Source organism: Crocodylus porosus, unplaced genomic scaffold (genome assembly GCF_001723895.1).
Source record: "Crocodylus porosus isolate Cpor-Errol unplaced genomic scaffold, CroPor_comp1, whole genome shotgun sequence".
In the NCBI taxonomy this organism is placed as follows: Eukaryota; Metazoa; Chordata; order Crocodylia; family Crocodylidae; genus Crocodylus; species Crocodylus porosus.
Window position 1 is genome coordinate 142,752,053 of NW_017728886.1, and position 25,502 is coordinate 142,777,554.

General features: G+C 40.9%; 1 protein-coding gene across 2 annotated transcripts in view; it reads right to left on the reverse strand.

Annotated features, from left to right (window-relative positions):
* DROSHA (drosha ribonuclease III) overlaps positions 1-25,502 on the reverse strand; it is a 104,443-nt gene that overhangs the window by 31,641 nt on the left and 47,300 nt on the right. For both annotated transcript variants that reach the window (XM_019542048.1, XM_019542057.1), the window contains 6 exons: positions 21,607-21,706; positions 18,506-18,613; positions 11,517-11,624; positions 6,438-6,576; positions 5,551-5,611; positions 1,045-1,104 (listed from right to left, as the gene is read on the reverse strand). In XM_019542048.1, the coding sequence (XP_019397593.1) occupies positions 1,045-1,104; positions 5,551-5,611; positions 6,438-6,576; positions 11,517-11,624; positions 18,506-18,613; positions 21,607-21,706 (576 nt within the window). The remainder of the gene's footprint in view (positions 1-1,044; positions 1,105-5,550; positions 5,612-6,437; positions 6,577-11,516; positions 11,625-18,505; positions 18,614-21,606; positions 21,707-25,502) is intronic.

The window sequence follows — 25,502 nt, forward strand, 5'->3', positions numbered from 1 at the left end:
CCCATTTCTACTAAACTGAAGCTGAAACCTTACAGTGTTCTTTATTTATAGAAACTTAGCTTTTAATTGAGTATAGCTAATAGGTAACAGGAAAAGGATATACAAGAGGATTTATATTACCTATAACACTATTCGCTTCTTTCAAATAGTTCTCTAAGTTCTCTACCTATTTCCATATTAAAAATTATCAGATAAGGGCACCGAGAGCGGATACACACCCTTTCTCACTGAATTTTCTGATTGCTTTTCGTTACAGACAACACTATTCACTCACAAAGATGACTGTCACTCAAGCAAGATTCAGAGGCAAGTTTGAGTACTTTCATAATCTTCTAATACTCTTCATTACTTTCCTAAGACTCAGCTGAGCAAAATGGTTGCAATTTTTGATACACTGCGAATGTATTATTTTTAAATAGTACATGTCTGAATGTAAATATATTTATGTCATTTATACGAAAGGTGCAAGCTGTGTCCTTCAGGACTAAGGTTTACAGAATAAATCCCCTTAGAAATTTCTACACACTTGGTTTTACTTGTAAACACTTCTCACTTGAGATTAGACAGGAAGAGACCAAGAACATCCATGGAAACAAAATGACATTTTTTAAAAGAGAGATTATTTTCCTTATAAACTGGATATATACTGTAAGGAATTTGACCCAAGACAAATTGATCTCTTACCGTCATGAGCAACTTTAAATTATATTTGACAGGATAGAGACACTAGCTTTTCATCCTGTAATCTTATTCTTTACAGCTTCAGTATTGGAAGAGACTTCAAAATATGCAGACGCAGAAGTGGAACTCTTATAATTTTGCAGTCCTTGGCACGATTTTACTACATATATAATTGATATAATATTTGTATACTTACTTATATTTAGAAAATAAACACCACACACATTTGTATGCATGGTCTGCATTATACAGTCAAAGCACAAAAGCTTTGAAGCATAACAAAACCAAATGTTAAGATGTAACATACAAATTTGATTAACGAGAAAGACAATGAAGAATGTTGTAGAAAAATTCCACCCTTACCTAGTTAAGAATTCTACTACAGCATCTCCCAGAAATTCTAGACGCTCGTTGTGGTTAATCCTGCAAAGATTTGAGATTCAATTTCAGTAAACCTCATGAATAATTGTACAATAAAGAGAGAATAAAAAAAAAATTAATTCATTTGCTGATCAGGCAGGGAAAGGAGTTTGGTTCTGTCTGCTTTCCTTTTTGACACTTTTCCTTGTGATATGCAGTAATGAATATCTGGGTTATCAAACTCAGGGCTGACAGTCGGAGTCTTTGAATCTTTATATGTTTTACTATATGTTATTGCTGGCATTTAACAAAGAGACAGGAAGCAGTATTTCTGACTAACAGTGTGGAACATCATACCGTGACTGAGTTTTTTTTTGTACATTGCCATGGGCACCAGATGATTTCAAATAAATTACCAACTTCAGTCTTGTATATGATACTACGGATATGTATATGATAAGCAACTTCCTGGGTGTGTTGATTCTGCAGTAGGCTATCACTGTATCATAGCTAAAAGGGAGTCTATAAATCAGATGAGAAAAATGAGGCCAGTCCATGGGCTGGCCAGCAGACCCATAGGCCATTCTTTCCCCTGGATCCAGCACCCACCCTGGCAACTCCAGGATCTACACTGCATATGGCACATATCCTGCAGCAGCTTGGGCTGGTGCTGAGTGGTCAGGGCAGGTGCTGAGCATGGCACAGATCTGATCCTGCTTGCAGGGCTGGTCCCAATCAATTCAGATCCAGGGGTATCACCGGGGGCCAGATAATGGAGCTCTTCAGGCCAGATTTGGCTCATGACGGTATGTTTGACACGCCTGCTAGAAGTGCTTTTGTTTTTCAGAGCATCAAATACACTATTAAATTATTAATAAGTTTAGCTTTCCTCTAGACCTCCTCTGTCTAATCTATTTTATTACTTGTAAGAGCACTCCAGACTGGGTTTTTTTGTTTTCCTTGAAGCTTCCCTTCTTTCATGCCTTCCTTGCTTTAAAAGTTTTATTTATAACTGAAAGACAGCAGGGAATTGTCACTGAAAAAGAAAGGAATGTAGTACATAAGATACAATAGTTTTCAAACTCTTATGCACATTCATAAGTTCAAGTATGTAATTCTACTGACTTCACAAATGTGATATTTGTAGTGCTGCAGCTGCATTCATGGGAAGTTTCTTTTCAGAGGTCACGTTCCAAGAAATTTGCAGCTTTTATGTAGTTCTCTCCCCTTGAATAATTAAGTAGCCCAACTGACTTCTTATAAAGCACACCTTGGTACATACTGAGGGCACTTATAGACATTCATAAAACTGAAGGATATCAGGCTCAACTGCAGGACCATCAAGTGGGTGTGAAACTGGTTGCAGGGTAGGACACAGAGTCCAAATGAATAGATCAGTGTCATCCTGGCAAGATGTGGGCATATCCCAGGGGTCGGTACTTGGCCCAGTGCTGTTCAATATCTTTATCAACAATCTGGATGAGGGGGTGAAAAGCCCATTGGCCAAGTTCACAGACGACACCAAGATATGGGGTTTTGCAGACACACACGCAGATAGGCTGCAGATACAAGCAGATCTAGACAAGTTGGCATGTTGGGCAAAACAGAACCAGATGAGGTTCAGCGTAGAGAAAAGCAAATCTAAAGAAGTGATTCTCCCACTTTACTCAACACTGGTGCAGCTGCAGCTGGAGTATTGCATCCAGTTCTGGGCGCCACACTTCAACAAGGATGTGCTAAATCTTGAGAGGGTCCAGAAAAGGGCCACCCACATGATCAGGGACTTGCATAGCAAGCCGTATGAGGAGAGTCTGAGGGATTTCAGACTCCTCAGCCTAAAGAAAAGAAGGCTGAGAAGGGACCTGATTGCGGCTTACTGCTATATCAGAGGCGTACATCGGGGCCCAGTAAACAACTGTTCACCAGTGCACCCTGGGGAAAAACTAGAAACAACAGCCACAAACTCCTAGAAGATAATTTTAGGCTGAACATTAGGAAAAACTTCTTTACAACTAGGGTGTCCAGACTATGGAACAAGCTCCCTCCTCATCTACCCTAGAGGTCTTCAAGAGAAGACTAAAAGGTCACCTGGCTGGGGCCGTCTGACCCCACGTCTTTCCTGCTCATGCAGGGGGCTGGACCCGATGATCCTTCAGGGTCCCTTCCAACCCTATGAATCTATGCCGCTGGAGACATCATGTGTATCAGTATCCCTGCACTGAAAAATAATAGTGGGCACTTTGAACTAAAGCTCATTACATAAGCTTTAGTTTAAAGCGCCCTGCTGCCATTTTTCAGTGCAGGGATGCTGATACATGTGACACTGGAGTTTGCTGGAGCATGGTAATTACCACACTCAACCAGATTTGATTAAGTCTGCTTCAATGTGCCGTAATTACAGCACACCATAGCAGCCTCCCTGCACATGTATAGGGGCTCATGGGCTTCAAGCAGCAATGCTGCACAAAGCAATAATTGTCACTGATACTGTAACTCCTCTCTATGGAAGCATAATGGAAAAAACAGCTCTTAGAAGCATAGCTTTTACTTAAGAAAGGCTGACTAATAGGTGTGGTTTTTCTTTTCCTTTGGGAGAAGAGTTTAGTCTCTGATGGATATTGGATGAATGCTTAAAAATAGTATTTTGTAATTATAGATTATGTTAGCATAATGATTTTCAAACCCACAGCTTCAATGCAACAGGACTCTCCATTGCTCACAGCAGCAGGCAATTAAAAAGTTAAAAGTGAGGTGGACAGAGAGCAAATGATGATGTTTGTAATGTGTTACTTTCGTGGCATTGTGAGCCACAGGCTGATGAGAGTTAAGGCCTTACACAGGTCAGAAACAGGTGTTATTTTTAGCAGTAGAAATTTCTGAGATTTCCATCACTAAAAATGTCCGAGCCTGCTTCCTGGCCCCACTGGTTTTTAAATCACTGCCCTGATGACATAACTACATTAGCTGGATGCTGGCGGTGGATGAAAGACCTCACCCGCTATATGAGGGAACTGGGTTTATTTAATCTAGAGAACAGAAGATTGAGAATTTAATAGCAACCTTCAACTACCTGAAGGTTGTTTCCAAAGAGGATGGAGCTAGTCTGTTTTCAGTGGTGGCAGATAATAGGATAAAGAACAGTGGTCTCAAGTTGCAGCAAGGAAAGTTTAGGTTATATATTAGTAAAAACTAAAAGCACTAGAACAGGTTACCCAGAGAGGTGGTGGTGGAATCTCTATCTTCAGAGATTTTTAAGACTCAGCTAGACAAAGCCTTGTGTAGGATGATATAGTTTGGACTAGTCCTGGAATGAGCAGGGGGTTGGACTAGATGACCTCCTGAGGTTCCTTACATCCTAATGTTCTATGTGGCAAGGACTGCAAAACACCTGGCACAGATACAGCTATGTCAGCAGTTAAGTTGGTGTTTCCCAAACTGTGGGATGTGTCCCACACAAAAGGCTTGGGGGGGGGGGGGAGCAGGATGTACAAATCATGGCATCAGATCTGCAGCAGCACAGTAGTACAGTTGGATGCTTTGCAACTCCTACTTCAGGCACTCTTGCACCTGCCTATTTCAGCCACTGCTGCCGCTTGCCCCTGCTATTACTTGCATTGGTGAGATGAACTGGATGCTGTATCGGCTCATGCCTGACTATACTACAATGGGGCATAAATCCATATGGTTTAGAAACCTGGTTTATGTCATTCAGGTGGATAGTATAATTATGCTAGCAGAAAACCACCTTATACATACTTCATCTACACTAAGGCAGGGGGATCTCCTGGTACAGCAATGCTGAAATAGTTATTGCAGGGCATTCTATACTGTAGAAAAGCCTTTATTTTGGACTGAATTTTGTGTTGTTTACTCATGTTTGGTAGCCTCACTGATTTCAATGGGATTATTCATGAGGTAAGATATTGCTCACCATTAATAAAGGGGGCACAGAAGATACTTCACAACAAGTGTTCAACTACAATGAAAAGTAAAACATGCGTAGCATTTTGCTGTCAACCTTTTCAGTTACCAAAGTACAGAAGTTCAAATACTCTTTTATGCTTTCTAGACTGAAGCAGATTCTCCTTAAGAGCTCTCTTAAATTCACAGCTATTGCATGTCTGACAAAGCTAGTACTTCATTTTTCTGTGTCACTTTGAAAGGATGTGCAGGGCATCTCTGGCAAGTGATGGTTTTAGGACTTCAAAATAAGATTCCCAACTTTCCATTCATTACTCTTACTGTCCCTCTTTTTCAAAGTTCTCACTGACAATAAACCATCTGATTTGGTTAACACTCCTGCTTCACAAAATGTTCAATACTTTTGGAAAGATTTGCTTTTTGTTGCATACTTATGAGTGCAGACATTTCCTTCCTTCCCACAGCTACTTAAATAATTAAGCTGCGTTATTAACAAGCTGTTTAATTTTTCTTTTAGGGCCACGAAAATTGTGTTATTTTGACTTATCTAAAAACATTACAGACTAAAGTAACGGCTGTTTTCTTTACCTGGAAGGGGCTGGGTCATCTTGCCCAAGACGTGACATAATATTTATCAAGGTATTTATTCCTGTAAATGTAAAAAAGAAATACAAATTTTGTATGTATACTCACAAACACTTTGAATAGATGTGAATAGATTTTAAGCAATTACTTTGTATATTGCTTTGTTATTGGCATACAAAAATACCATTGCTCATCTAAAATACAGCTGCTGGATCATTAGGAAAGCAGAAATGTCATAGATTTAGGATTTAATTATACCAGGAAGTTATTTATTTAGGAATACCCTTTATAGCTCCCACTAGCAGATACCTGCCCACTTCAGACCGCTTTTACATTCACAGAGCCAGACAAAAGGGTACAGAAAGGTCAGGGTCAAATAAGACACAGCAAGACCCTAAACACCATATAAATATGACGTTTGTACAACTACACTACATATATACACTACACTACATACAACTACACTACATATATAGTGTATATATATATACAACTACACTACATATATAGAGGTGTAAAGCTGTGCAGCAGATTAGACCACACATTTCAGCAAGGATTACACTGCAGTGTTACAAACAAGTTTCATTACCAAGATGTCATCAGTTTTATGAAATAACTTTAGCATTCTTACTCTGTTGTGAAATATCCAACGAGAAAAAGTTATGCTTGCCAAAATGACACAAAATATATTCTGTAATATATTATCCTTGCTTATTTCATCGGCTGCTTACTTGCTTACTAATTCACAGAATCTAGTAATTTATGCACAAGTACTGTTATCTTCTGTATTAGATGAATGGTGATATTTCTCAGAGGAAGATAGGCCAAATAACTACTTGCTGATGGCAGTTTTACTCGGGAGAGAGAAAACGGGTGTCTTAACTGCATACCTTTTTTCCTCATGTGCATGTGATGGACTTTTCGGTCTCCATACTTGGGCTGTCGAATTCCACAGTTGGATAATGAATTTCTTGCGTGGTCTGGATTCATTCCAAAGTTTAAGTGATGGCTTGGATGAGTCATGGCAAGCTAAAATGCAGCCCATGTAAGGGAAAAAAAAGAAGAAAACTTTTTTTTTTCCAACTGCAAAAAGCACATAGCTGTCATTAGCAGCTACCATTCTATTCCTCATTTCAAAGACATGCCATCATATGCTGTTGGCGATTAGTAACTTTGGGCATGTGTAGACAAAACAGGGGCCCAAAATTGAAGCAGTGGGTTTTTAAAAACACCACTTCAATTTTGGGCGAGGTAAACGCTCATGTCACGTACACTTGTGTCTTACCGGCCTGTCCGGCAGCAGGGAGGGGAGGATCAGCTGCCGTTGGGCGAAGTGGTCCCTGGGCTGTGAGGGAGAAGGGGGAGGGGTCCCAGGGGGCACTGCAAGTGCGGAGGGAAAGACCAGGTCCCTGTGCAGCTCATGCAGGCAGGCAGGCTCCAAGGGGGGAAAAAAATTAAAAGATCAGGCTCGCCGCTTTTTTTTTTTTTTTTTTTTTTATTTCTTCTGTGGAGTCTGCCTTCCTGGGCAGCTGCCAGGCTGCCAGCACGGGCTGGCGGCACAGTCCCTGAGCTGCACAGAGCCAGTTGCTTCACTCCATGACCGTAGGGTAGCAAACTAAAACTCCCCGGAGGTGTTTTAGTTTGCTGCACCCCGAAGTCATTTAATGCACATTACACTGCCAAATGGATTACAGCAGCTGGAATTAGTGTGCAAAATGCCACTGACACATGCAAACACCAACACCATTAAAGAGGTGCAAAAGTATTTAACCTGCTTTGAAGTGTCATGCACACATGCCCCATTTAGTCTACACATGCCCTCTGGTTCCAGTAATTAAAATGTAGGACGTACTACCTCAGGTATCTCATTAAATGCACTGTTTATGTCACTTAACTAATTAACTTTCAACAAATTAAAAAAATTGCTTTTGAAGGAAAAGAAATGTGAATTGTCAGCTTGCCCTAAACATTTTGCTTGCCAACTTTGTTCAACTATATAAAATGTTATAAAAACGTGCTTAACTTTAAAAGCATAACGTTTCCAATATTACAAGATTTATATATAAGAAGCTCTTCTTTTGGTTAAATGGACAATGTTAATATTTTTATAGAATTCCAATAAGCATACTAACAATAGGCTGCTCACTTTGCTTTTGTTGGAAATACTCCGAATAATGTACAAGTAAAGATTATTAGAATAAGCAGAATTAGATACTATTCATTGGTTATTACTTTATCAGTGGCACCATAAAAAGGAGGTTTAAGTAGCACTTAATATTGGGAAGAGGGAAAAAATGGCCCCAATCCTGAAAACACTCCATAGTAGCTGCACTGTTTACTAGGACAACTTATACCCAGAAAGTTACTCATGAAATATTAGCAAGAGGCCTTCAGGTTCTAAACAGAGACCTTCTAATTGCTCTTTTGCACTCTGCCTTCAATCAGTAGTTTTTCACTCCAAAACACTATGCCTACAGGGAGAGGATCCTTTTAATTACTGTGCTATTATAAAAATAACTTATTTCTCAAATCTTTAACCCTTCACTGGTACCAACTACATATCGGCACCTCTCTACTTCCAAAATACACAGTCCTCTAAAAATATGCCATATTAAAACTTCTTAGAATGGGTAAAAAAATGTAACATTCTCCATTGATAAAACACACTGTATATGAAACATAAGATCAATGTGAAATTATGTATTTGTATCTTGTAACTTCTGCATAACAATTTGTGAATTTGTCTACTGGAACAAAATTGCATTTAGAGGAATCAAGCATGGATAAAATATTTTTATCATAATCATTCATTAGCATGATTTATGTTTATGGACCTCAGCTTATGCCAGGGTTGGGCAATTATTTCGGGTGGAGGGCCGCTTACTGAGTTTTGGCAAGCCATCAAGGGCTGCATGACAGGCAGTCAGGGGCAGATACCTATTAATTTTCTAAAATTTTTAGGGGCCTCACAGGCTGGATAGATTGGCCTGGCAGGCCGCATCCGGCCCCTGGGCCGCATTTTGCCCACCCCGGCTTATGCTTTCCCTTCTACTTGTGGGGGGGCGGGGTGTTTCATTTTATCATAATGGCTTGTATGTTTTTGCAACTTGATTTTCATCCTCAGCACTAAAATCAGGACAATCTGAAAAAAATGACAACGTCTTCACAATTAAATGAGAGGCAAGGAGTTGTGTCAGTAAAACTGCATGATTGGGATAGACTTAGACAAGCTTTCAAATATGAAGCATTCTGTTTCAGGTCTGAGGTAAAAAGCAGGCACAGCAAAGATCTGGAAAGCTGTGAAACTACAGAGGAGACAAATTCCCAATGGTAGCAGATAAAACAACTAGCAAATGAAAAAAACAGCTTGATCAGTGGGAGATCAAGACCTTTCAAAAGGAAAGAGGGTCCTTATCACTTGGAGCACAGGAAGAACGATTTTCAGGAATCAGGTAGATTAATGACAAAGTCGGTATCAGTGTTCAGCCCTAAGTCCTTAACATCCAGATTATGATTCTTTGTTTCCAAGTTCACTTTTTGAACACGTGTTGTAAATTTCCCTTGAGCATGAGGACAGGGAGGTCAGAACCAGTGATGGTTCTATGAAAAGCATGTTCCTACAGATGTTTGTGCATTTCTGTCCTTTATATTTTTTTCCGTAACAGTTCATTCTGGTGTGTAGTTTCTGTCTACTTTCGAGGACATAGTTACCCTGAATGTATTTGGTGCACTGGACCAGATAGATCACATTTTAGGAACGCCTTGTGTAGGTTGCGTGGGTTCTGATGGGTTCATTGTGGGAGCGTTGATTGTTGTAGCAGTGTAGAGTGTAGCAGGTTTTGCATCTGTTGTTAAGGCAAGGCTGTATCCCATCAGATGTTTTTTGAACAGTTTGGAAATTTGCTTCTGACGAGGAGTTAAGCAAGGTGAGGGAATCATTTGAAAGGCAGAAGGTATCTCTCAAGCCATAATTGTTTGATAATTCTTCTAATCAGTTCCAGTGTGAGGTGGCAAGCGACCACCAGGGATGTGCAGTTACAGAGGGGTTTCTTTTTGTATTGTAGCAGGTTAATGCAGGACAATTGGGTGGCTCTCTCAAAGATATGGCCTATTTCTCTAGACTACTGGAGTGTCTTTACTGTATAAAGGCAGATTTCAGGTTGGTGTGGTAGGTGTCACAAGTATTCCTCTCTGAGCAGATGCAGTAGTACCTAAGGCCCTGACTGCAGATTACAGATTTTCTGGTTTGCTTGGGATGACTGCTAGTTTTGTGTACATAAGTATGGTGGTCTCTGGGATATGTCTAAATGGTTGATAGGGTGATATGCTCGATGTGAATAATGGTATCTAGAAGGCTGGTATTAGTGTAGGAATATTTACTACTGTGGGAGAGAATTTTATGAGGATGTCATAGTTGTTGAACCTGTGGTGGAAATAAAAAAGTCAGATGATCAAAATATTACCTACGTAACACAGGTATAGTGCAAGTCCTATAGTTCCGTTTTCTAAAAAATTCCTCCTCCGTATGGCTCGTGAAGAGGTTGACTTATCCAGGGGCAATTTTCTGTGCCCATAGCTGTGCCCATGATTTAAAGAAAGTGTCAACTGTTGAAAGTGAAGTTGTGGGTGCGGATGAAGTGGATGATTGGTAGAACATTTGCAAACCTGAATCTAGTCTATGTTTTTGTAAATATTTCTGGCAGGCAGCTGTGCCTTCATGGTATTGGATGTTAGTATACAGTCTGGTAACATCCTTGGTTCAAAGCATGGTTTTCTCAGGAAGAATGGTGACGTTCTGGATTTTTCGAGGAAGTCTGTTGTGTCTTGAAGAAAACTTTCTCTTCGAGTGACAAAGTTTCAGGATAGTTTCTATGAATTCCGACAGCTCTTCAATGAATTCCGACAGTTCTTCAATGAGGGTACCACAGTTGGGTATGATGGGTCTATCTTACTTGTGAACCTTGGGGAGCATAAATAAAGTTGCTAAGGTAGGAGGGTGGGGGATCAATGGAAGTAGTTTTTTTTCTGGAACCAGTGTGGAAATGATTTGATAATATTTTCCATTTCCAGAATGAGTATTGGTGCGGGGTCCTCCCTAAGATCTTTATAGTATTTGGTGTCAGAGAGTTATCTGTTAACCTCACTGAAGTAGTCTTGACAGTTGGTGATGACTACATCTCCACCTTTGTATGCTGGTTTGAATATTATTCTTTAAGTCTATTCGAAACATGCAGTTGTAGTTCAGTAAAAAGACGCCATCCACAAAAATACTTGTCTCTCACTTAACTCCTAGACCATCATGGCTACATCACTCTAACACTTCACAATTAAATATAACTAACCATCTCCACCCTGTTAGTATGCTGGGTATAGCATACTGAGAACAAATGAGTATTTTAGGATTTTTCTCAATACTTTTTGATTGATTAAATACAAAAATGTTCCCAATTTTTAGGAATGAAAATACAAAACTATGCAAAAAATTCACTTTTTGCACTACCATTGACAGAACACAATCTGCTCATTTATTTTTGCCTGTTCACTTGACACTGGGTTTTTGCTGAAAGATTTCCAGTATGTAAAAATGCACTTGCATAACTTGTTGACCTTGGAACACAGATGCATTAAAAACCAAAAAAATTACATACAATTTCTATCTCTTTCCTTTCATAACTGTAAAAGTTTTAACAAGAACCTATATAAATCAAACACTGAGGAGAAGCCCTGATTTCGTAAGTCTTATCAGACAACTGACATTAATATAATTAGATAATTCCATAAGAGCATGGTAGCTAATTTCTCCAAGAATTGTAGTTTCACTAGGATTATGCTCATAAGCCTGAAACTATTAGGAAAGAATGAAAAGACATATATGCTCCCACCTCTCTCTTGCTTCATGTAAGCAGAGTTTCACACCTACAGAACTTACATATAAAAAGTAATATATAACTTATTTTTTCAGTCCTTACCTGTAGCAAGCAACGATCTCGAAATGTGTATCCTATCAATTTGTCTAAATGCATCAGACATTGATGATAGCGAATATGGTGGGTAAGCACAGGAAGCATCATTGCATGCTAGGAATACAAATTGTCATAAGGAAAAGTGTTCATTAATAAAACACAGAAAACCTTCAGAGTGACAAAAACAACATAAAAAAGTTTTATGTATTATGACACATGAGAAATGAACTAAAAAAAATGGCCTTATATACTCCATCATCAACACATGTAACTAATTAGAACCTATCCATATGTTGGCAAGGTAAAGATTCAACATGCAAACGTTACCCAGATTTTGCTATATTAAAAAAGACTGAATGAAGACTAGCATTTGCATCTCTGACTTAACTTTAAGTTATATCACATGAATCACAAAAGGTCTCTACACTTGAAAGATAATATAATTAGCTTTTAACAAATGATCCTAAGCACTTATTCCAAATGTTGGCAGGCAGGAGGACTCTGCAATGTAAAGTTATATCCTTATTACTCTTTTGCCTTCATTTCCTTCTGAGAGAGGATTCAGAGGCCAATGCTTTTAATTTTTATAAAGTACTGCACTTAGGTAGTGCCTGAGCTATCACACACTAAAAAGAAGCAGAATGGCAGTTGTATAAATTTACCTATATGCAAGCCTTTTGCTGAAAAGTAGTATAATGGTATATCTATGAGGGGTTTGTTGTGTTTTTGGGTTTGGGGTTTTTTTACTGAACAAATGGGTGAACACTACAAATGTGTTGACAAGTAAACTGATAAGAAGAGAAACTGCACTTGAACTGAGCCTTCAAGAGGACTCGATTACTGAATTACTGAAAAGACAAGGCTTTTATGTCCTCACATTGTAAAAACACTGTTGCTGAATGTAATAGTATTAAGTGAATTTCAAGTACCTTAAAACATACAATAGTTACTTTTAGAATAATTTAAGTGGCTTTAAGGACAACCTTCCCCTTCTTATGTCAGGTATAACACTGATTATTGCATATCTCCATTCTATGATCACTTTATTAAAACACCTTGGACAACTCACAGCACACTAGTTCAATTTCTCCCACTTGCATTTCATTATAATGGTCTTTCAGGTGATCACAACAGTACTACTGGTAACTGATGGTGCACAGACCATAATTTTAATATTACATAACAAATTGTATGTTTGGCTCAAATTTGAGGACTAGATGTACAGATTCTAAACGTAAAGGTCTTTAATGTGACTCTTGCAATTATACTGAGATGCTGATTGGCTTGATTAATTTGAGTCAAATAGGGTTATAATTATTTGTATTTCTGATGTATCTTTCTTTTTTTTTTTTTTTTAAATAAAAAAGCTTTTAAAAAACCTGATAAATGAATATTGATAAAATTTAGACTCCTGAAACTAGGGTGTGTACCTTAAAGGCACCTGTGTGACATAGAATTGTTATTTCTTGGAAGTGACTGAATAGCAGTAAAAAGGTGTGCACTGTATCTGCCAAATAATTGTGAACCATTTCAAACCATCAAAGAACTTCATAGATTTTCTTCTTCTCTTCCCTTGTGTAAGTGCTTCATTTTGGAACATGCTAAGTCTAGCATTATTGTTATGTGAGACAGAGTAATTTCAAATTATTAGAGTGCTTCTATGTTTTAAAAATTTCAATCTTTTAAACTACAGTGCTTTTAAGAATTAAAGTAAACCAATAATTTAAAATCATTCGGCATTAAGTCTGCCCACAGAGTTGATTTACATTCAGTGAGTTTTTAGCATTCTTCATTCTAATTGGGCAAAAAGCATATCTGAAAACAACAATAGCAATCTTTCATTTTAAAGGTTACATAGTTTAGTCTACTTCTGACCACTTAAAGAAATGGAAACAACCAACATTCATTTCAAAATTGACCAGTTTAGATTTTATCATCTTAGATGTACAAGAGAATATGAAAGGTGGCTTTGTATTTTTTGCTCTTTGATGGTTTGCTGTCTTTCAACAAGTTTTAATGAGACAAGAATAGAAACTAGGAGCTAGAAAAGACCCTGAGAGATCATCTAGCCCCTTACAATGACATGAAGGCATTCAAGATTAATGGCAAAGGTTTTACTAAACAATAAATTGGTTTCTAAGCATCCAAATTGGGAAATGCACACATTTGACTACTACTTCTTTTGTATAGCTGACTTGGAGCAACAATTGTAAGTCAAGTTTAAGGTTAATTAACCAGCCTAATGCTCTTAAAGAAAGGGAATGCACCTCTGCAATGTCACTGTCAAATTTGTATAGAGGACAGAGTGTTGTTGTGTGGTCCATAGTTTGATCAGGATTGCCACAGTCACATTTTGCAGAACACCTTATACACCATTTGTCAAGTGACCACAGAGGCCATGCCCTGTTTGGATCTCATTTAGAGCCTGCAGATCATTTGACTGAACTTATAACAGATAGGCAGAGCTGATGATCAAAATAAGAACAGAACTGTAAGCTGCCTTATCTACATGCTGGCAATTGTATAGGTAATCTGCTTCAGATTTCTACAATAGTAAGGCAAAAGGAATGTTTTTTGCTTAAAAAGTGGGTTTTTTTACTTTTATTTTTAATTTAGATATTTATCGCCCACCAAGTTTTCTCTCTGAGTTCACTACAATAGTGTTCCAAATTAAGCATAAAGTTCCTTAACTAAACCTTTGCTAGACCATATAATGACCCGGGATCCTGGTTTTCTCCAAGAAAAAACAAAATCGCAAATTCTCTAATTAAAACCTCCAAATCCATGATTAAAAAAAGGAAACACCACTATATTTATAGGTATTAGTTCAACACAATATTTTGCTGATATATTTATAATTTTAAAGCAATCTGGAAGCCTACCAGTGACTTAATCACTATAATAAAATAAATTCTAAATACCTACATATTTTGGCATTTGATTTTGAGTTTTTCATCATGGAAGATTAGAGCTCCTACGGAGGCCACTCTGTACACCCCAGGGAATGCAGAAACATTCAAAATTATGCACAGAAAAAACTGAGAATTATGCAAAATTATCTACTTTTATTTATTTTATTTTTTTTACAAATTAAACTAAATATAACACTACTTGAAACTTCTTTAGAAATATACTTTGTATGGTTGGGGGTGGATGTGGGGTACGTGTGGGGGATTTGTGAAGGTGTTGGGGGTGTGATTGTGTGTGGGGTTTGTGGGGGGTTGTGAGTGTGGGTATGAGAGTATGTGGGGCTTGTGGGTGGGTGTGGGGTTTGTCAGAGATCATGAAGGGATGAGGGGTATAGGTGTGTGTGTGGGGTTTGTGGGTAGATATTAGGTTTATGTTGCACAGGCCCCATCACAGTGGTTCAGCAGCAGCAGGCCCTTAGGGTGCTCATGGCCACATCAGGCACAGCCCCTGGTGGCGTGCACTTCTGGCTGACCCTCAGGGCCTGCAAATGCTGGCACGAAGCCATCCCGGCCCGCTAGCGTGTGCCTTCAAACCAAACCAAGCTGGCCGTGTACCACCAGCACATGCACATCACAGTACTGCAGTCAGGAGCTGCAAGCTAATCGGGCTGGGCGGGCTCCGTGCCTCCATGTGCAGCTTTCCACTGGAGTGCTGGAACCCTCACACAGAGACACAGAACTGGCTGGCCCAACCTGATGGTGCATAGACTGGGAGCTGTGCATCATGTGGCTGGGTGGGCTCTATGCTTCTATGTGGGGTTTCCAGCACTCCAGCGGGAAGTGGCACATGGAGGCACGGAGCCTGCCTGGCCCGATAGGATGGTGTGCGATTCTGTGCCTTCATGTGTAGCTTCCTGTCCGAACCACTGCACACAACTCCCAGTCCACATGCCATCAGTCTGGGCTGGACTTTCATATGGGCACCTGCAACTGGCCCACAGAGCCCCCCCCAACCATGCTGGTCCCCCCATCCATGAACCATAGCCCCTCAACCAGCCCCCAACCCCCTGCAAGCCCAGGGGGAAAATGGGCCTGAGCCAACCCTGGCTGACAGTCTCAGAGCCCTGCCCCTTCCCCCTCTCCCTCCCCCTTGGGACAGGGCTTAGGGTTTGCCGCCCACTTTGCCAGAAGTTCTTGCAGGCTGGAACTCTACCAGCCTGCAGATCTCTTTGCAAAAGTGGAAAATCTATGGGTATCTCTGTTAAAATGAAAAATCTGCTGTTTTTCTCTGTTGAAAGGGAAAACCCACATTGTTTTAATTTTTCCATGGGAAACCCCAGCTCTCTGACAAAAATGACATTACATACATTGCTAAGTCAACAGTAGTTAAACTTGAACTTCTGATCCTCAAATTAACTTCCCTGGAATAAAAATGAGGGGTTTTATTTTTCTGTGGTTTTTGGTAGTGTAACCTATCATAGAACAGAAGGACTTGAAGGGACCTCTGAAAGTCATTTAATCCAACCCCTTGCATTAGGCAGGATCATCACTATCCAAACCATCCCAAGCAAATCCTTGCCTAATCTATTGTTGAAACTACATACAGAACCCTGTTACCTAACCACAAAGCATAAGCTCCTAACCTGCTACAGGTAAAGTAGGGGCACAAGGGTGGCCAGTTGCTCTAAGGGTTGTTAAGATACACTTTAGAGATTCAAGCAAGAGGATGACTGCCCCCTTCCCTTCCAACCTCCACTACAGAGGAAGGTCAAAACCCTCAATATTCACAACAAATTGAATGGGGGAAAAATACCTCCTAATTCTAAATGTGGTGACTGATCTGACTCTTTAGCCATGAACCTCCAGATTTTAGTCCCAGCAGGAGTACTGGCACACCCTTTAAAAATCCCAGCCTTGGCTGAGGCCAACACCCAATGCTTCAATTCTTCTAAGGAAGGCAACTCCCAAAGAAACCTCCCAAAAAAACAAAACAAAACCCTGATGTGTACCAACAGGAGGAGGCAGGAAAAATTCTTGCCAGCCCTATGCAGAAACCACAAAAGCATGGAAGCATAGGAAATACCCATCCTATAGCACAGATTTTCAACCTCTTGAACATCTCCAATGACAGAGATTCCACAACTTCCCTATGCAGCCTATCCCACTGCCTCACTGTTCTTCCAGTAAGGAAGTTTTTCCTCATATTCAGTCTAAACCTACTTTACTGCAACTTCAAGCCATTGGACTTTATCCTGCTCTCTGAAGCAAGAGGAAAAAAAGGTGTTCTCCCTCATCTTTATGGCAGTCTTTCAGATATTTGAAGACTGCTATGAATAGTAGATCCTGCACTGTTTCCAGGATTGGACGAGATGACTCTTGGAATCCCTTTCCAACCACATGCTTTGACCACTATTAATATAGACAATAATAGGCAAAACATGTTAATTTTTAAGAGGATTTTCTTTAGTTCCTTTGTCAGGATCTATGGAGTCTGCAATGCCACCTGCTCTGGGATATCTCTCAAATGGTTTGTGGCTTGGACAAGATATGCATACTTATCAGTAAAAAGATATCCTCAAAATATTTTACCTTTTTCCTATCTGAAATATAGAATGATAGGATCACAGAAAAACAGAACTGGAAAGACTGCAGGAAACCATCTAGTACAGGGGTGGGCAAAATACTGCCCATGGACCAGATCCGGCTCACCAGGTGATATCATCCAGCCCAGGGACCCCCACGAACTACCTGAACCCCACATAGCCCACGGGGCCTCTGCTGCCACTGCTGCAGCTGCCAGGGAACCTGCTCAGTTTCCCCGGCCTCCAGCAGCCCCTCCTCATGTCCCTGCTGCAGCACTTGCTGTGGGCAGGAAGTAGGGAAACTGCAGCTGGGCAGAAGCACGGAGCCCAGGTCCCATGCCCAGCGGAGTGATGGGAGTACACAGCTTGGGTGGGAAGGGTGTAGGTGTGGGTATGTGGGGTTTGTGGCTATGAGGGAGGGTGGGGGGTGTGCCCTCCTCAACCTCCCCCACAGTGCACAACACTCCACTGCTGGTGGCAGCAGCAGCAGGCCCTGAGGGTGCTCGTGACCTGTGTAGGTGCTGCCACCTAGTGGCACACAGCTCCAGCTAGTTCCAGGACCTGCATGTGGTGGCAAAAAGTGGAGCCAGTCTGGCCTGCCTCTTATCATGTGGGGCTCATGTGAAGCTTCCAGGACTCATGTGCCACAGGGGAGAAGCCTTGTGTGATGGAGCCGGCTGCCTCCCCTGCCATGTGCAGCCCCTAGGACTCCACCAGGAATCGGGAAGGTGGGCTCCCTGCCACTTCCAGCAGAGTCCAGGAGGTTGCACATAGCAACAGGGAATAGGGAAGGCAGCCAGCTCCATCTCACAGGGTTTCCCTCTAGTGGTGTGCGAATCCCAGGAGTAAACCCCATGTAACAGAGGCAGGCTGGCTTGACTACACCTTCTTGCTGCCATGTGTAGCTCCCAGAACTGATTGGACCTGTGCGCCGCCAGATAGCTGCACCTGCATGGACCATGAACATCCTGAGGGCCCACTGCCAGCTGCTGGTGTGGGCTGCCCAGGCAGCAGGGGCTTTGTACCATGGGGGAGGGGGTCCCTATACTCTCCCACCCTGCCCACACCCCTCCAACATATACACACGCCAACACCCGTCCAATGTAGCCCTGCCCACCCCCCCATACACACAATGACATGTCCTCACAAGCTGCCCCCACACACCCCACACCCAACCATACACACACACCCACCCCACAAACAGACCTCACACACTCCCCTAACACACAATATACAAGAATAAGACTTTACTTTTGAGCTATTATGCAATCAGCTATATATGCACTATACAAACACATACAAATCAGGACAACATTTTTTTTTAAAATAAAATTAAAATATATTATAGCAGATGTTGACTTTAAGTATATAGTTTGTTTGTTTCCCCCCCACCCCGGTTCCAAGATGGGGGTAAATCCTCAGCAGTGGATGCTATTTAACTGGGAGACAAAAAGCTGCCCATTTACAGAACTGACTTCATTAAGAATCCTGGGCCTCTTGTTACCTGGCAGACATCAGAACGAATGCCGGTTTTCCAGAATCCCTGGCTGCTCAGCTCCACAGTCACTTCTCGTCTCATTGTGTTTTTCTGTCTAATTTTTTGCAGTGCTTCCTAGAATGAGAGAGAATGGGGTCACCATGAAAAACCTTGTACACCAGAAGCCAGCAACCTACAGCCCACAGACCCATTGCCTGAGGATAAAAGAGCTTTGGTGGCATTTGGGTGCAGGGGGAGCCAGATGTAGGTACTCTCCCCATGCTGCCTGGGAAATAAGTGGCAGTGGTGCCCACTCACCTGCCTCTGACCTGGGGAGGCTCCATACCTGGAAAAATGTTGCCTATCCCTATGCTACACTAAAGCAATATTAAGTCTTGTATGAACATAAAATCCCAGACCCCCACTTCCCTTCCCTCTTCCCCCTCCTGCAACTGTCTATTTTTGGGCAGCATCCTTTCAGTCTAGGCACCAAAATCCTATAACTGAAGCCAGCCAAAACACCTTGGTAATGATATAATAATCTATAATGATGTAACCTGGCTATAAACAGTGAGGAGGGACATGAGAATGGTTCAGTCCTCTGATCCTGGTGGATGAATAGTGAGAACAAAACTGATTAAACAGACATTTTTGTCGTAGGTGACGTAGACCTTTCCTCTTTATCCACCAAGGGAAATGTAAGTACAAGAGAAGGTAATTTCCTCTTGGGGTACTTTATATGTGACACCTCAACCCTAGCCTTGCATGTGGAATGAGTGATTCTTCATTCAAATCCTTCTTTCATGCATATTTCTACTTAGAAGGTTATAACATAAACACTGATAAAAGACAGACTGTTATTATATGACCCCAGCCAAACTGATGATTCTGGTTTAGTCATGCAAATGTCCCTGACATGGGACAGGGGTCAGAATCTATTGACTCTTCTGCCTACTATTATGAAACGTACCATCTTGTTCCAAAATCTGCACCTGCCTTGGCCACAAGGAGTTTTGTGTCCTGCTGCTTATATATACTTGTAAGACGCACAGGGGCCTGTGGAACCTTGAGTGTATGTGCCTTTTATTTTGTGTTTAAAGCTAAAGAAATATAAATACATAGATCATCAATATGCTAGGTTCTCTGAGTCCGAATTTAGGTCCTAATACTGCAAACAGTCCTATGAGTATGACAGTACCTAATTCAGAACCAGGAACTGCACCATGCTATGTTTCTCCTCTCTCCTTCTACGTTGCACCATAGGGCTTTTCTGAGAACTTCTCCCACCTCTGCTTCTCAGCCTCTACTATTTAACTAACCCCCCCGCCCCCACCATTAAAACTCTTCAGCACAGGGATAGCCTCTTTGTTGTTCATTACCTCAACTTCTAGCAGAATGGACTCCTGATTGACAACTGATGCATGTAGGAATAGCCCCAATATATATAATAACTTCACATCCTATAATCACTGTGAAATGACTAATTGCTGTCATAAAGGAGAAAGAGAGCTAACAACATCACTCCTTTAGGATCCAATCTACATTTCAATGGACCTTGGATGAGGCCATCACTTATGCACTTTTTGGGTAGGCTTTATTATGTCTTCCAGCCTTGCAGTTGCACCAGCCACTTGTATCATCAGAGATCAGTTATGAACAATCACTTTAAAAGATTCACACACCAATTGGATGTGGCCCCACACCACCCAATATGCTATAGATGTAGCCTTCACTATCACAAAATTTGGGCATCCTAGCATAAAATTTCTGCCATTTCAATACATCTCCCTTATGACAGACAATTACTTTAGAAACCCATCATCCTAGATGATACAATCTAGAAACAAAGGTCTACACACTACAGTAAGTGATAAATGTCAAAAGGAGCACTTCATTTTTGACAGCAAAATATAATCGTCTCCACACCCTATCTACTAAAATTTTAAGAATAACTCATCCATTATTCCCTAATGAGACATTTTTAATAAAAAGTTCTAGCCTTCCATTTGTTCTCTGCTGCAGTGATGAAAACTGCAGTAAAGACAAAATCATCTACTTCAGTGGCAAAAGCTTTTTTCCTTAGAATTATGGCACAGATAACTTAACACAGTGATTCTTCACTGTGTTAAGCTGAAAGGTTTTGAGTTATTATATATACTAGTATAAATACAATGTTAATTAAGCCCCATGTTCATACAACAGCATGCTATTCTTTGCAGTAGTAATGAAATCTAATGCACTGTCAAATATATTGAAGGCCATCTAGTGCAGGATCAGCTACAAAATAAGAAAACAGCAAATAAATTAACTAAAAAGAAGAAAGAAAAGCTGCTTTATCAAATTTCATTCCACACTTATAAAAGTTCTATCCTCCTTCATATACTTTACATCAGTTCTCTGATTCAGAGTTACTGTCACACATATAAAGAAACAACATTAATGCTTCAGTCCAAGATTTTTTAAAAAGACAAGGAGTTCCAAAGTGGAAGTCTTAATTCACATTCAGGTTGGTTGATTTTCCAAATTACTAAGCATTCATATCTACCATGCAAATAAATACCAGCTATCAAGTACTCGATACTCTGAGGAACAAATCACCAGTATTTTTTACCTTCAGGTATAATGGGGAGTGCTTTGTTGTGGGGGAAAATAAAAAATAACTAATATTTGTGATTCAATTATTACGTTTTTAAATATCAGTCCACCTTCTCAAGATTCACTCACTCGGAAAGAGGTTAAAGAATTTCATTAAGACTTTTCAACCAAATACAGCTTTAGACTCAGATTCATCCCAGAAGGGAAATTTTTAAAATTATGAGTAATTGAAAAGAACAGCCTGGAATGGAAAGCTCTTCTCAACATTAATTACTGAAATCATTAATGACAAATGCTATAAAAAGGTCAGCCCCTTATGGTAGTTTCTGTAATTGGGTAAAGAACTTGCAGTTGGTAGGGAGGAAAAAGCCACTCCATTAGAAGTCAAGATTAACTGTAATATCAAAGTAACACAGCGAGGAGAAAAATCACGTATGAGGACAACAGATATTACTTTGCTTATTTCCATAGGAATGCAGCAATATTAGTCAGAAAGGGACAATGCCAGACTCACAGGCTAAGTTGCAACTCACCTCTCTCTGTGACAATTTCTGTTTATCAGCCTGTTTGACTTTGGGGCTATTAGCAAGCAAATGACGCAGCTTTACATAACTCTTCCATAGTTTTTGGTACCTGAAGTGCAATGAAAAAATGTTAAAAAGCACTGCCAATTGCAGAAAATAATTAATGAAAACCAGAGACACATAAATGTATCACTGCTTGATCTAGTGACCAGATTAGCTGCCATTAACATGACAAAATATTTTATCAATACTTTCTCTGCACAACAAATATGCCTCAAAGAGCTTAACATAAGAAACGAGTATAATTACCTATATTGTACAGGAACTGCACTGAAACTGAAGTTCAGAGAGGTGAAGTGCCTTACCCAAGGTCACCCAAGAGGCCAGTGGCAGAACTGGGAGGATAACTCTGATTCCAACCCAGTGCTTTGCCCTTCATATGCTCCATTCAAGTGGCTGCTTTTATGGAAAGAATAAGCCTACTTACTGAAAGGAAATGCTTCAGTCAGAACAGGGAGTTACACTGTATAAATTAATGTACAATGTTAAAAAAAATATATAGTAGAAAAAAGATGATTCAGGGGATTTCAAAAACCACTTAAAGCAACCACCTTTTAAAATAAAGGAAGCAAATGGAGGTAAGTAGGCTATCACACTGGTGATTTATTTTTTTAATGTTTCAAATGTACAAATAGCATCAGTTTAGAATTGTCCTCATGTGGTGGTTATTGATAGTCTCTCACATGAAGTGCCAGCTGTTCTGCTAGTTCATAATACTCAACAGCCCCGCTCTCCTTCCCCACAGTTTTTTTCTTACTGGAGTCTGCTCATTGCAATTCTTGTCCATCATTCCTAAACATGCTCCCATAATCTTCTGAGACTACTGTGTCTGGCTAGTCTATATACAAATGGAAACATTGACTGTTCCTCTGCCATTTTCTCGGCACTTAAGTGAGCATGAGGATAGTTTTCAAAACAACTTATACATTTATTATCTTTGCATTCCCACCTTCTTGACTGTGGTTCTCAAGCGTTTTCACGTCAAGGCACTCTCTCTCAACTTTTCTGAGTTGGGTTGAGAGCTACCATTTTTTAAAATAAAAGTTGGGTTGAGAGCTACCATTTCACTGCTTCTGCCTACAGCAGTACTTCTCAATCAGGATGCTACTCTGTGCTCCTGCCTGAATTAAGGATTTCTGATGAATCTAAGGCAGGCAAGACTTTTATGCCCTGCGTGAAACTCTCCATGCCAGTGGGTGGGTAGGGAGAAGGAGAGCCATCTCATGTGCCCTGGGTGCACTTGTACCCAGCTCCTCCAGCTAAGCAATGCAAGTGGCTGCTCAAGCTCATACTGACTCTCTGGCTTAGCAGTCGTGAAGCCGAGCCTGACTCCGTGGACAGGCTTTGTGACAGGCTGGTGAAACCCAGCTTGACCCAACCATCTGGGCAGTTCAAACAACTGCTCCACAGCCCGGCCTAGTTCCCATTAGGCAGTGCAAAGGGATGCTTCCTAAAGCCTTTCCTGATCCAACTATGCTTGCTCTCCCCGGATACAGAAGGGCACAGGACAGTCTCACGTGTCCTGTGTGACCCTGTTGCCAAGAGGAACATGTGGAGTTGGACTTTAAAGGGCTATAGGAAGTAGGACTGTGTGAAGCTTCAGTCCTTGATTCAGTTTGGCGGAGATTTGGCCCAATTCGGTGGCTGAATCTCTGAATCCAAATCAAATCAGAGGACCTTTTAATCTCTCCAAATCAATTTGGAAAGATTCGGAAAGATTCAGACAAAGACAGCTTTAAATGTTTTTTCTACATACTCTAGTACCAGGGGCTCGTGATGCTGGGGTGCATGGAGTATCCTACAGGAGGGTGGGGGGATCACCAGCATGCTAAGCAGCAGATCCGGACGTGGAACCAGAAGTAGATCCAGTCTAATTCTGGGTCCGCCAGGGAGCGTGTGGAGGGCTCCCCAGCCCCCCCTCCTGCCCCGGCTCAGTAACTGGTGCCTCCTGGGTCTGGGGATCACCAAGCCAGGGGGACGCACAGGGGCCTCCCCAGCATGCTCCCCAGCAGACCTGGAAGTGGACCAGAAGTACTTCTGGTCCACTTCTGGGTTCACTGCTGAACACGTGGAGGGTCTCCAGCACTGTGGGATACTCCTTCCACCCCAGAATCGCAGCGATCACAAGCTGCGCTGGTACCTCAAGGTATGTAGAAAAAACATTTAAAGTTGTGTCTATGTCCAAATCGCTGATTCTCTGAATCAGCATCGAATCTTCAGGTACAGATTCAGGAGAATCAAATCAGGAACTGTGATCCAAATCAACAAATCAAATCACTGTCCATGATTCAGGCTCAATCCGAATCAAATAGGGCCTGCTTCACACACCTCTAGTAGGAAGACCGTGGCCTCCAGCATCAGATGCTTCCTGATCTCCCTCCACAGGAGGCACACAGTTCAGCTTGCCTGTGGTAGCACCCACATCGTGGCACCCCCGGAAAGGACTGCTGGCACCCTAGGGTACTGTGGTGCCGCAGTTGAGAACCACCAAGCTAAACAAACAAATCAACTACCCAAGCAACAACCAAATGAACTCCAAGAAGAACTTTCCTTCCAAAAATAGAGGAGAGTCCTAGAGGACTCCAGGAAGTCCAAAAGAAACTTTGTTCTTGGTGCTGATTTGTGTGAAAAGTGCTCAGATATTTATGCCTGAAGGATAGGAATAAAAAGAATAAAACTATACAAAAAACTAGAACAGGAAAAAAAAAACACAAAAGGCAGAACTTTCTTTTCTGAATGCCCTTGAAACAGATATTTTTTACCAAAATAATAGGTCTGAGATGCTAGAAAACCAACTCAGAAAAGTCTTAACGTTAAACTTATTCCATTAGCTGTAATGGACGATATGTGTCTAAAATCCCTTGACAGCTTTAAAGAAATCTTAACAAAAAATTTTAGATAAAGTTAAAGATAAAATGACAATGTAGGAAGAATTATAGTGCTGTGCTCTTCTAATGGCTCCCATAAAAGAAAACCAAAGAGCTTACAAATATTAGAGAATTTAGTTTCGAAACAAAGGTCGTGAAGAACAATTATTCTCATTTTACTACTACAGAAACAAAGACACCACAAGCTTAAAGTGATCTCCATGGTTAACAAGGAAGTATGTGTCACAGCTAGACAAAGAATGCAAATGTACTGGTTTGCACAACTGACTTAACCACAACCCAAAAGTGCAGTTAAATTTCAGGTCCAAGCGTCTTCATTGCTCTCAAACTGTTAAAGTTTTTTAAAATAAGTCAATAATATAAATATCATTTTCACTAAATCTCTTATTTCTTAAACAATAGTACTTTTTTTTTGAGAAAAAGACCCCTTTGCAAATTCAGCTTAAGATTTATACTAAAGTATATCATTTTAATATTGTATAAATTGTACATGTTTGATTTAAATCTAAGATTTATAAAGAAAATTCAGAATAAAGCTGCATTTTTTTGAAAGAGGAGACCTATTTTCTAGTTCAGTGGTGTTCAATCTTTTGGCCCTGTGGGCCAAATGAGTGGCACAGAGTCAGTCCCACTTCTGAGTCATGACTGGGTCCAGTGTTCCCAACACTGCCCTCTTCTGCCCCCCACGCACCAGAATTAGGTCCTGGGGATCTGACACCACCCCGTCCCAGTCCCCCACGCTGGAATTGGGATCTGGGGCCCAGTGTCGCCTTCATCCAGCCTTGTGTTCTGGGATTGGGCATCCCATCCAGCATCCAGGACCCAGGGTTTCTCATAGGTCCAGAAATTAGGCATCAGGAGAATTGTGGCACCACTCCCCCACCACCAAATTTCCAGACCCCTGAAGATCTCCATGGGCTAGATGATATGGAGCTGCAAGACATATCAGCCCACAGG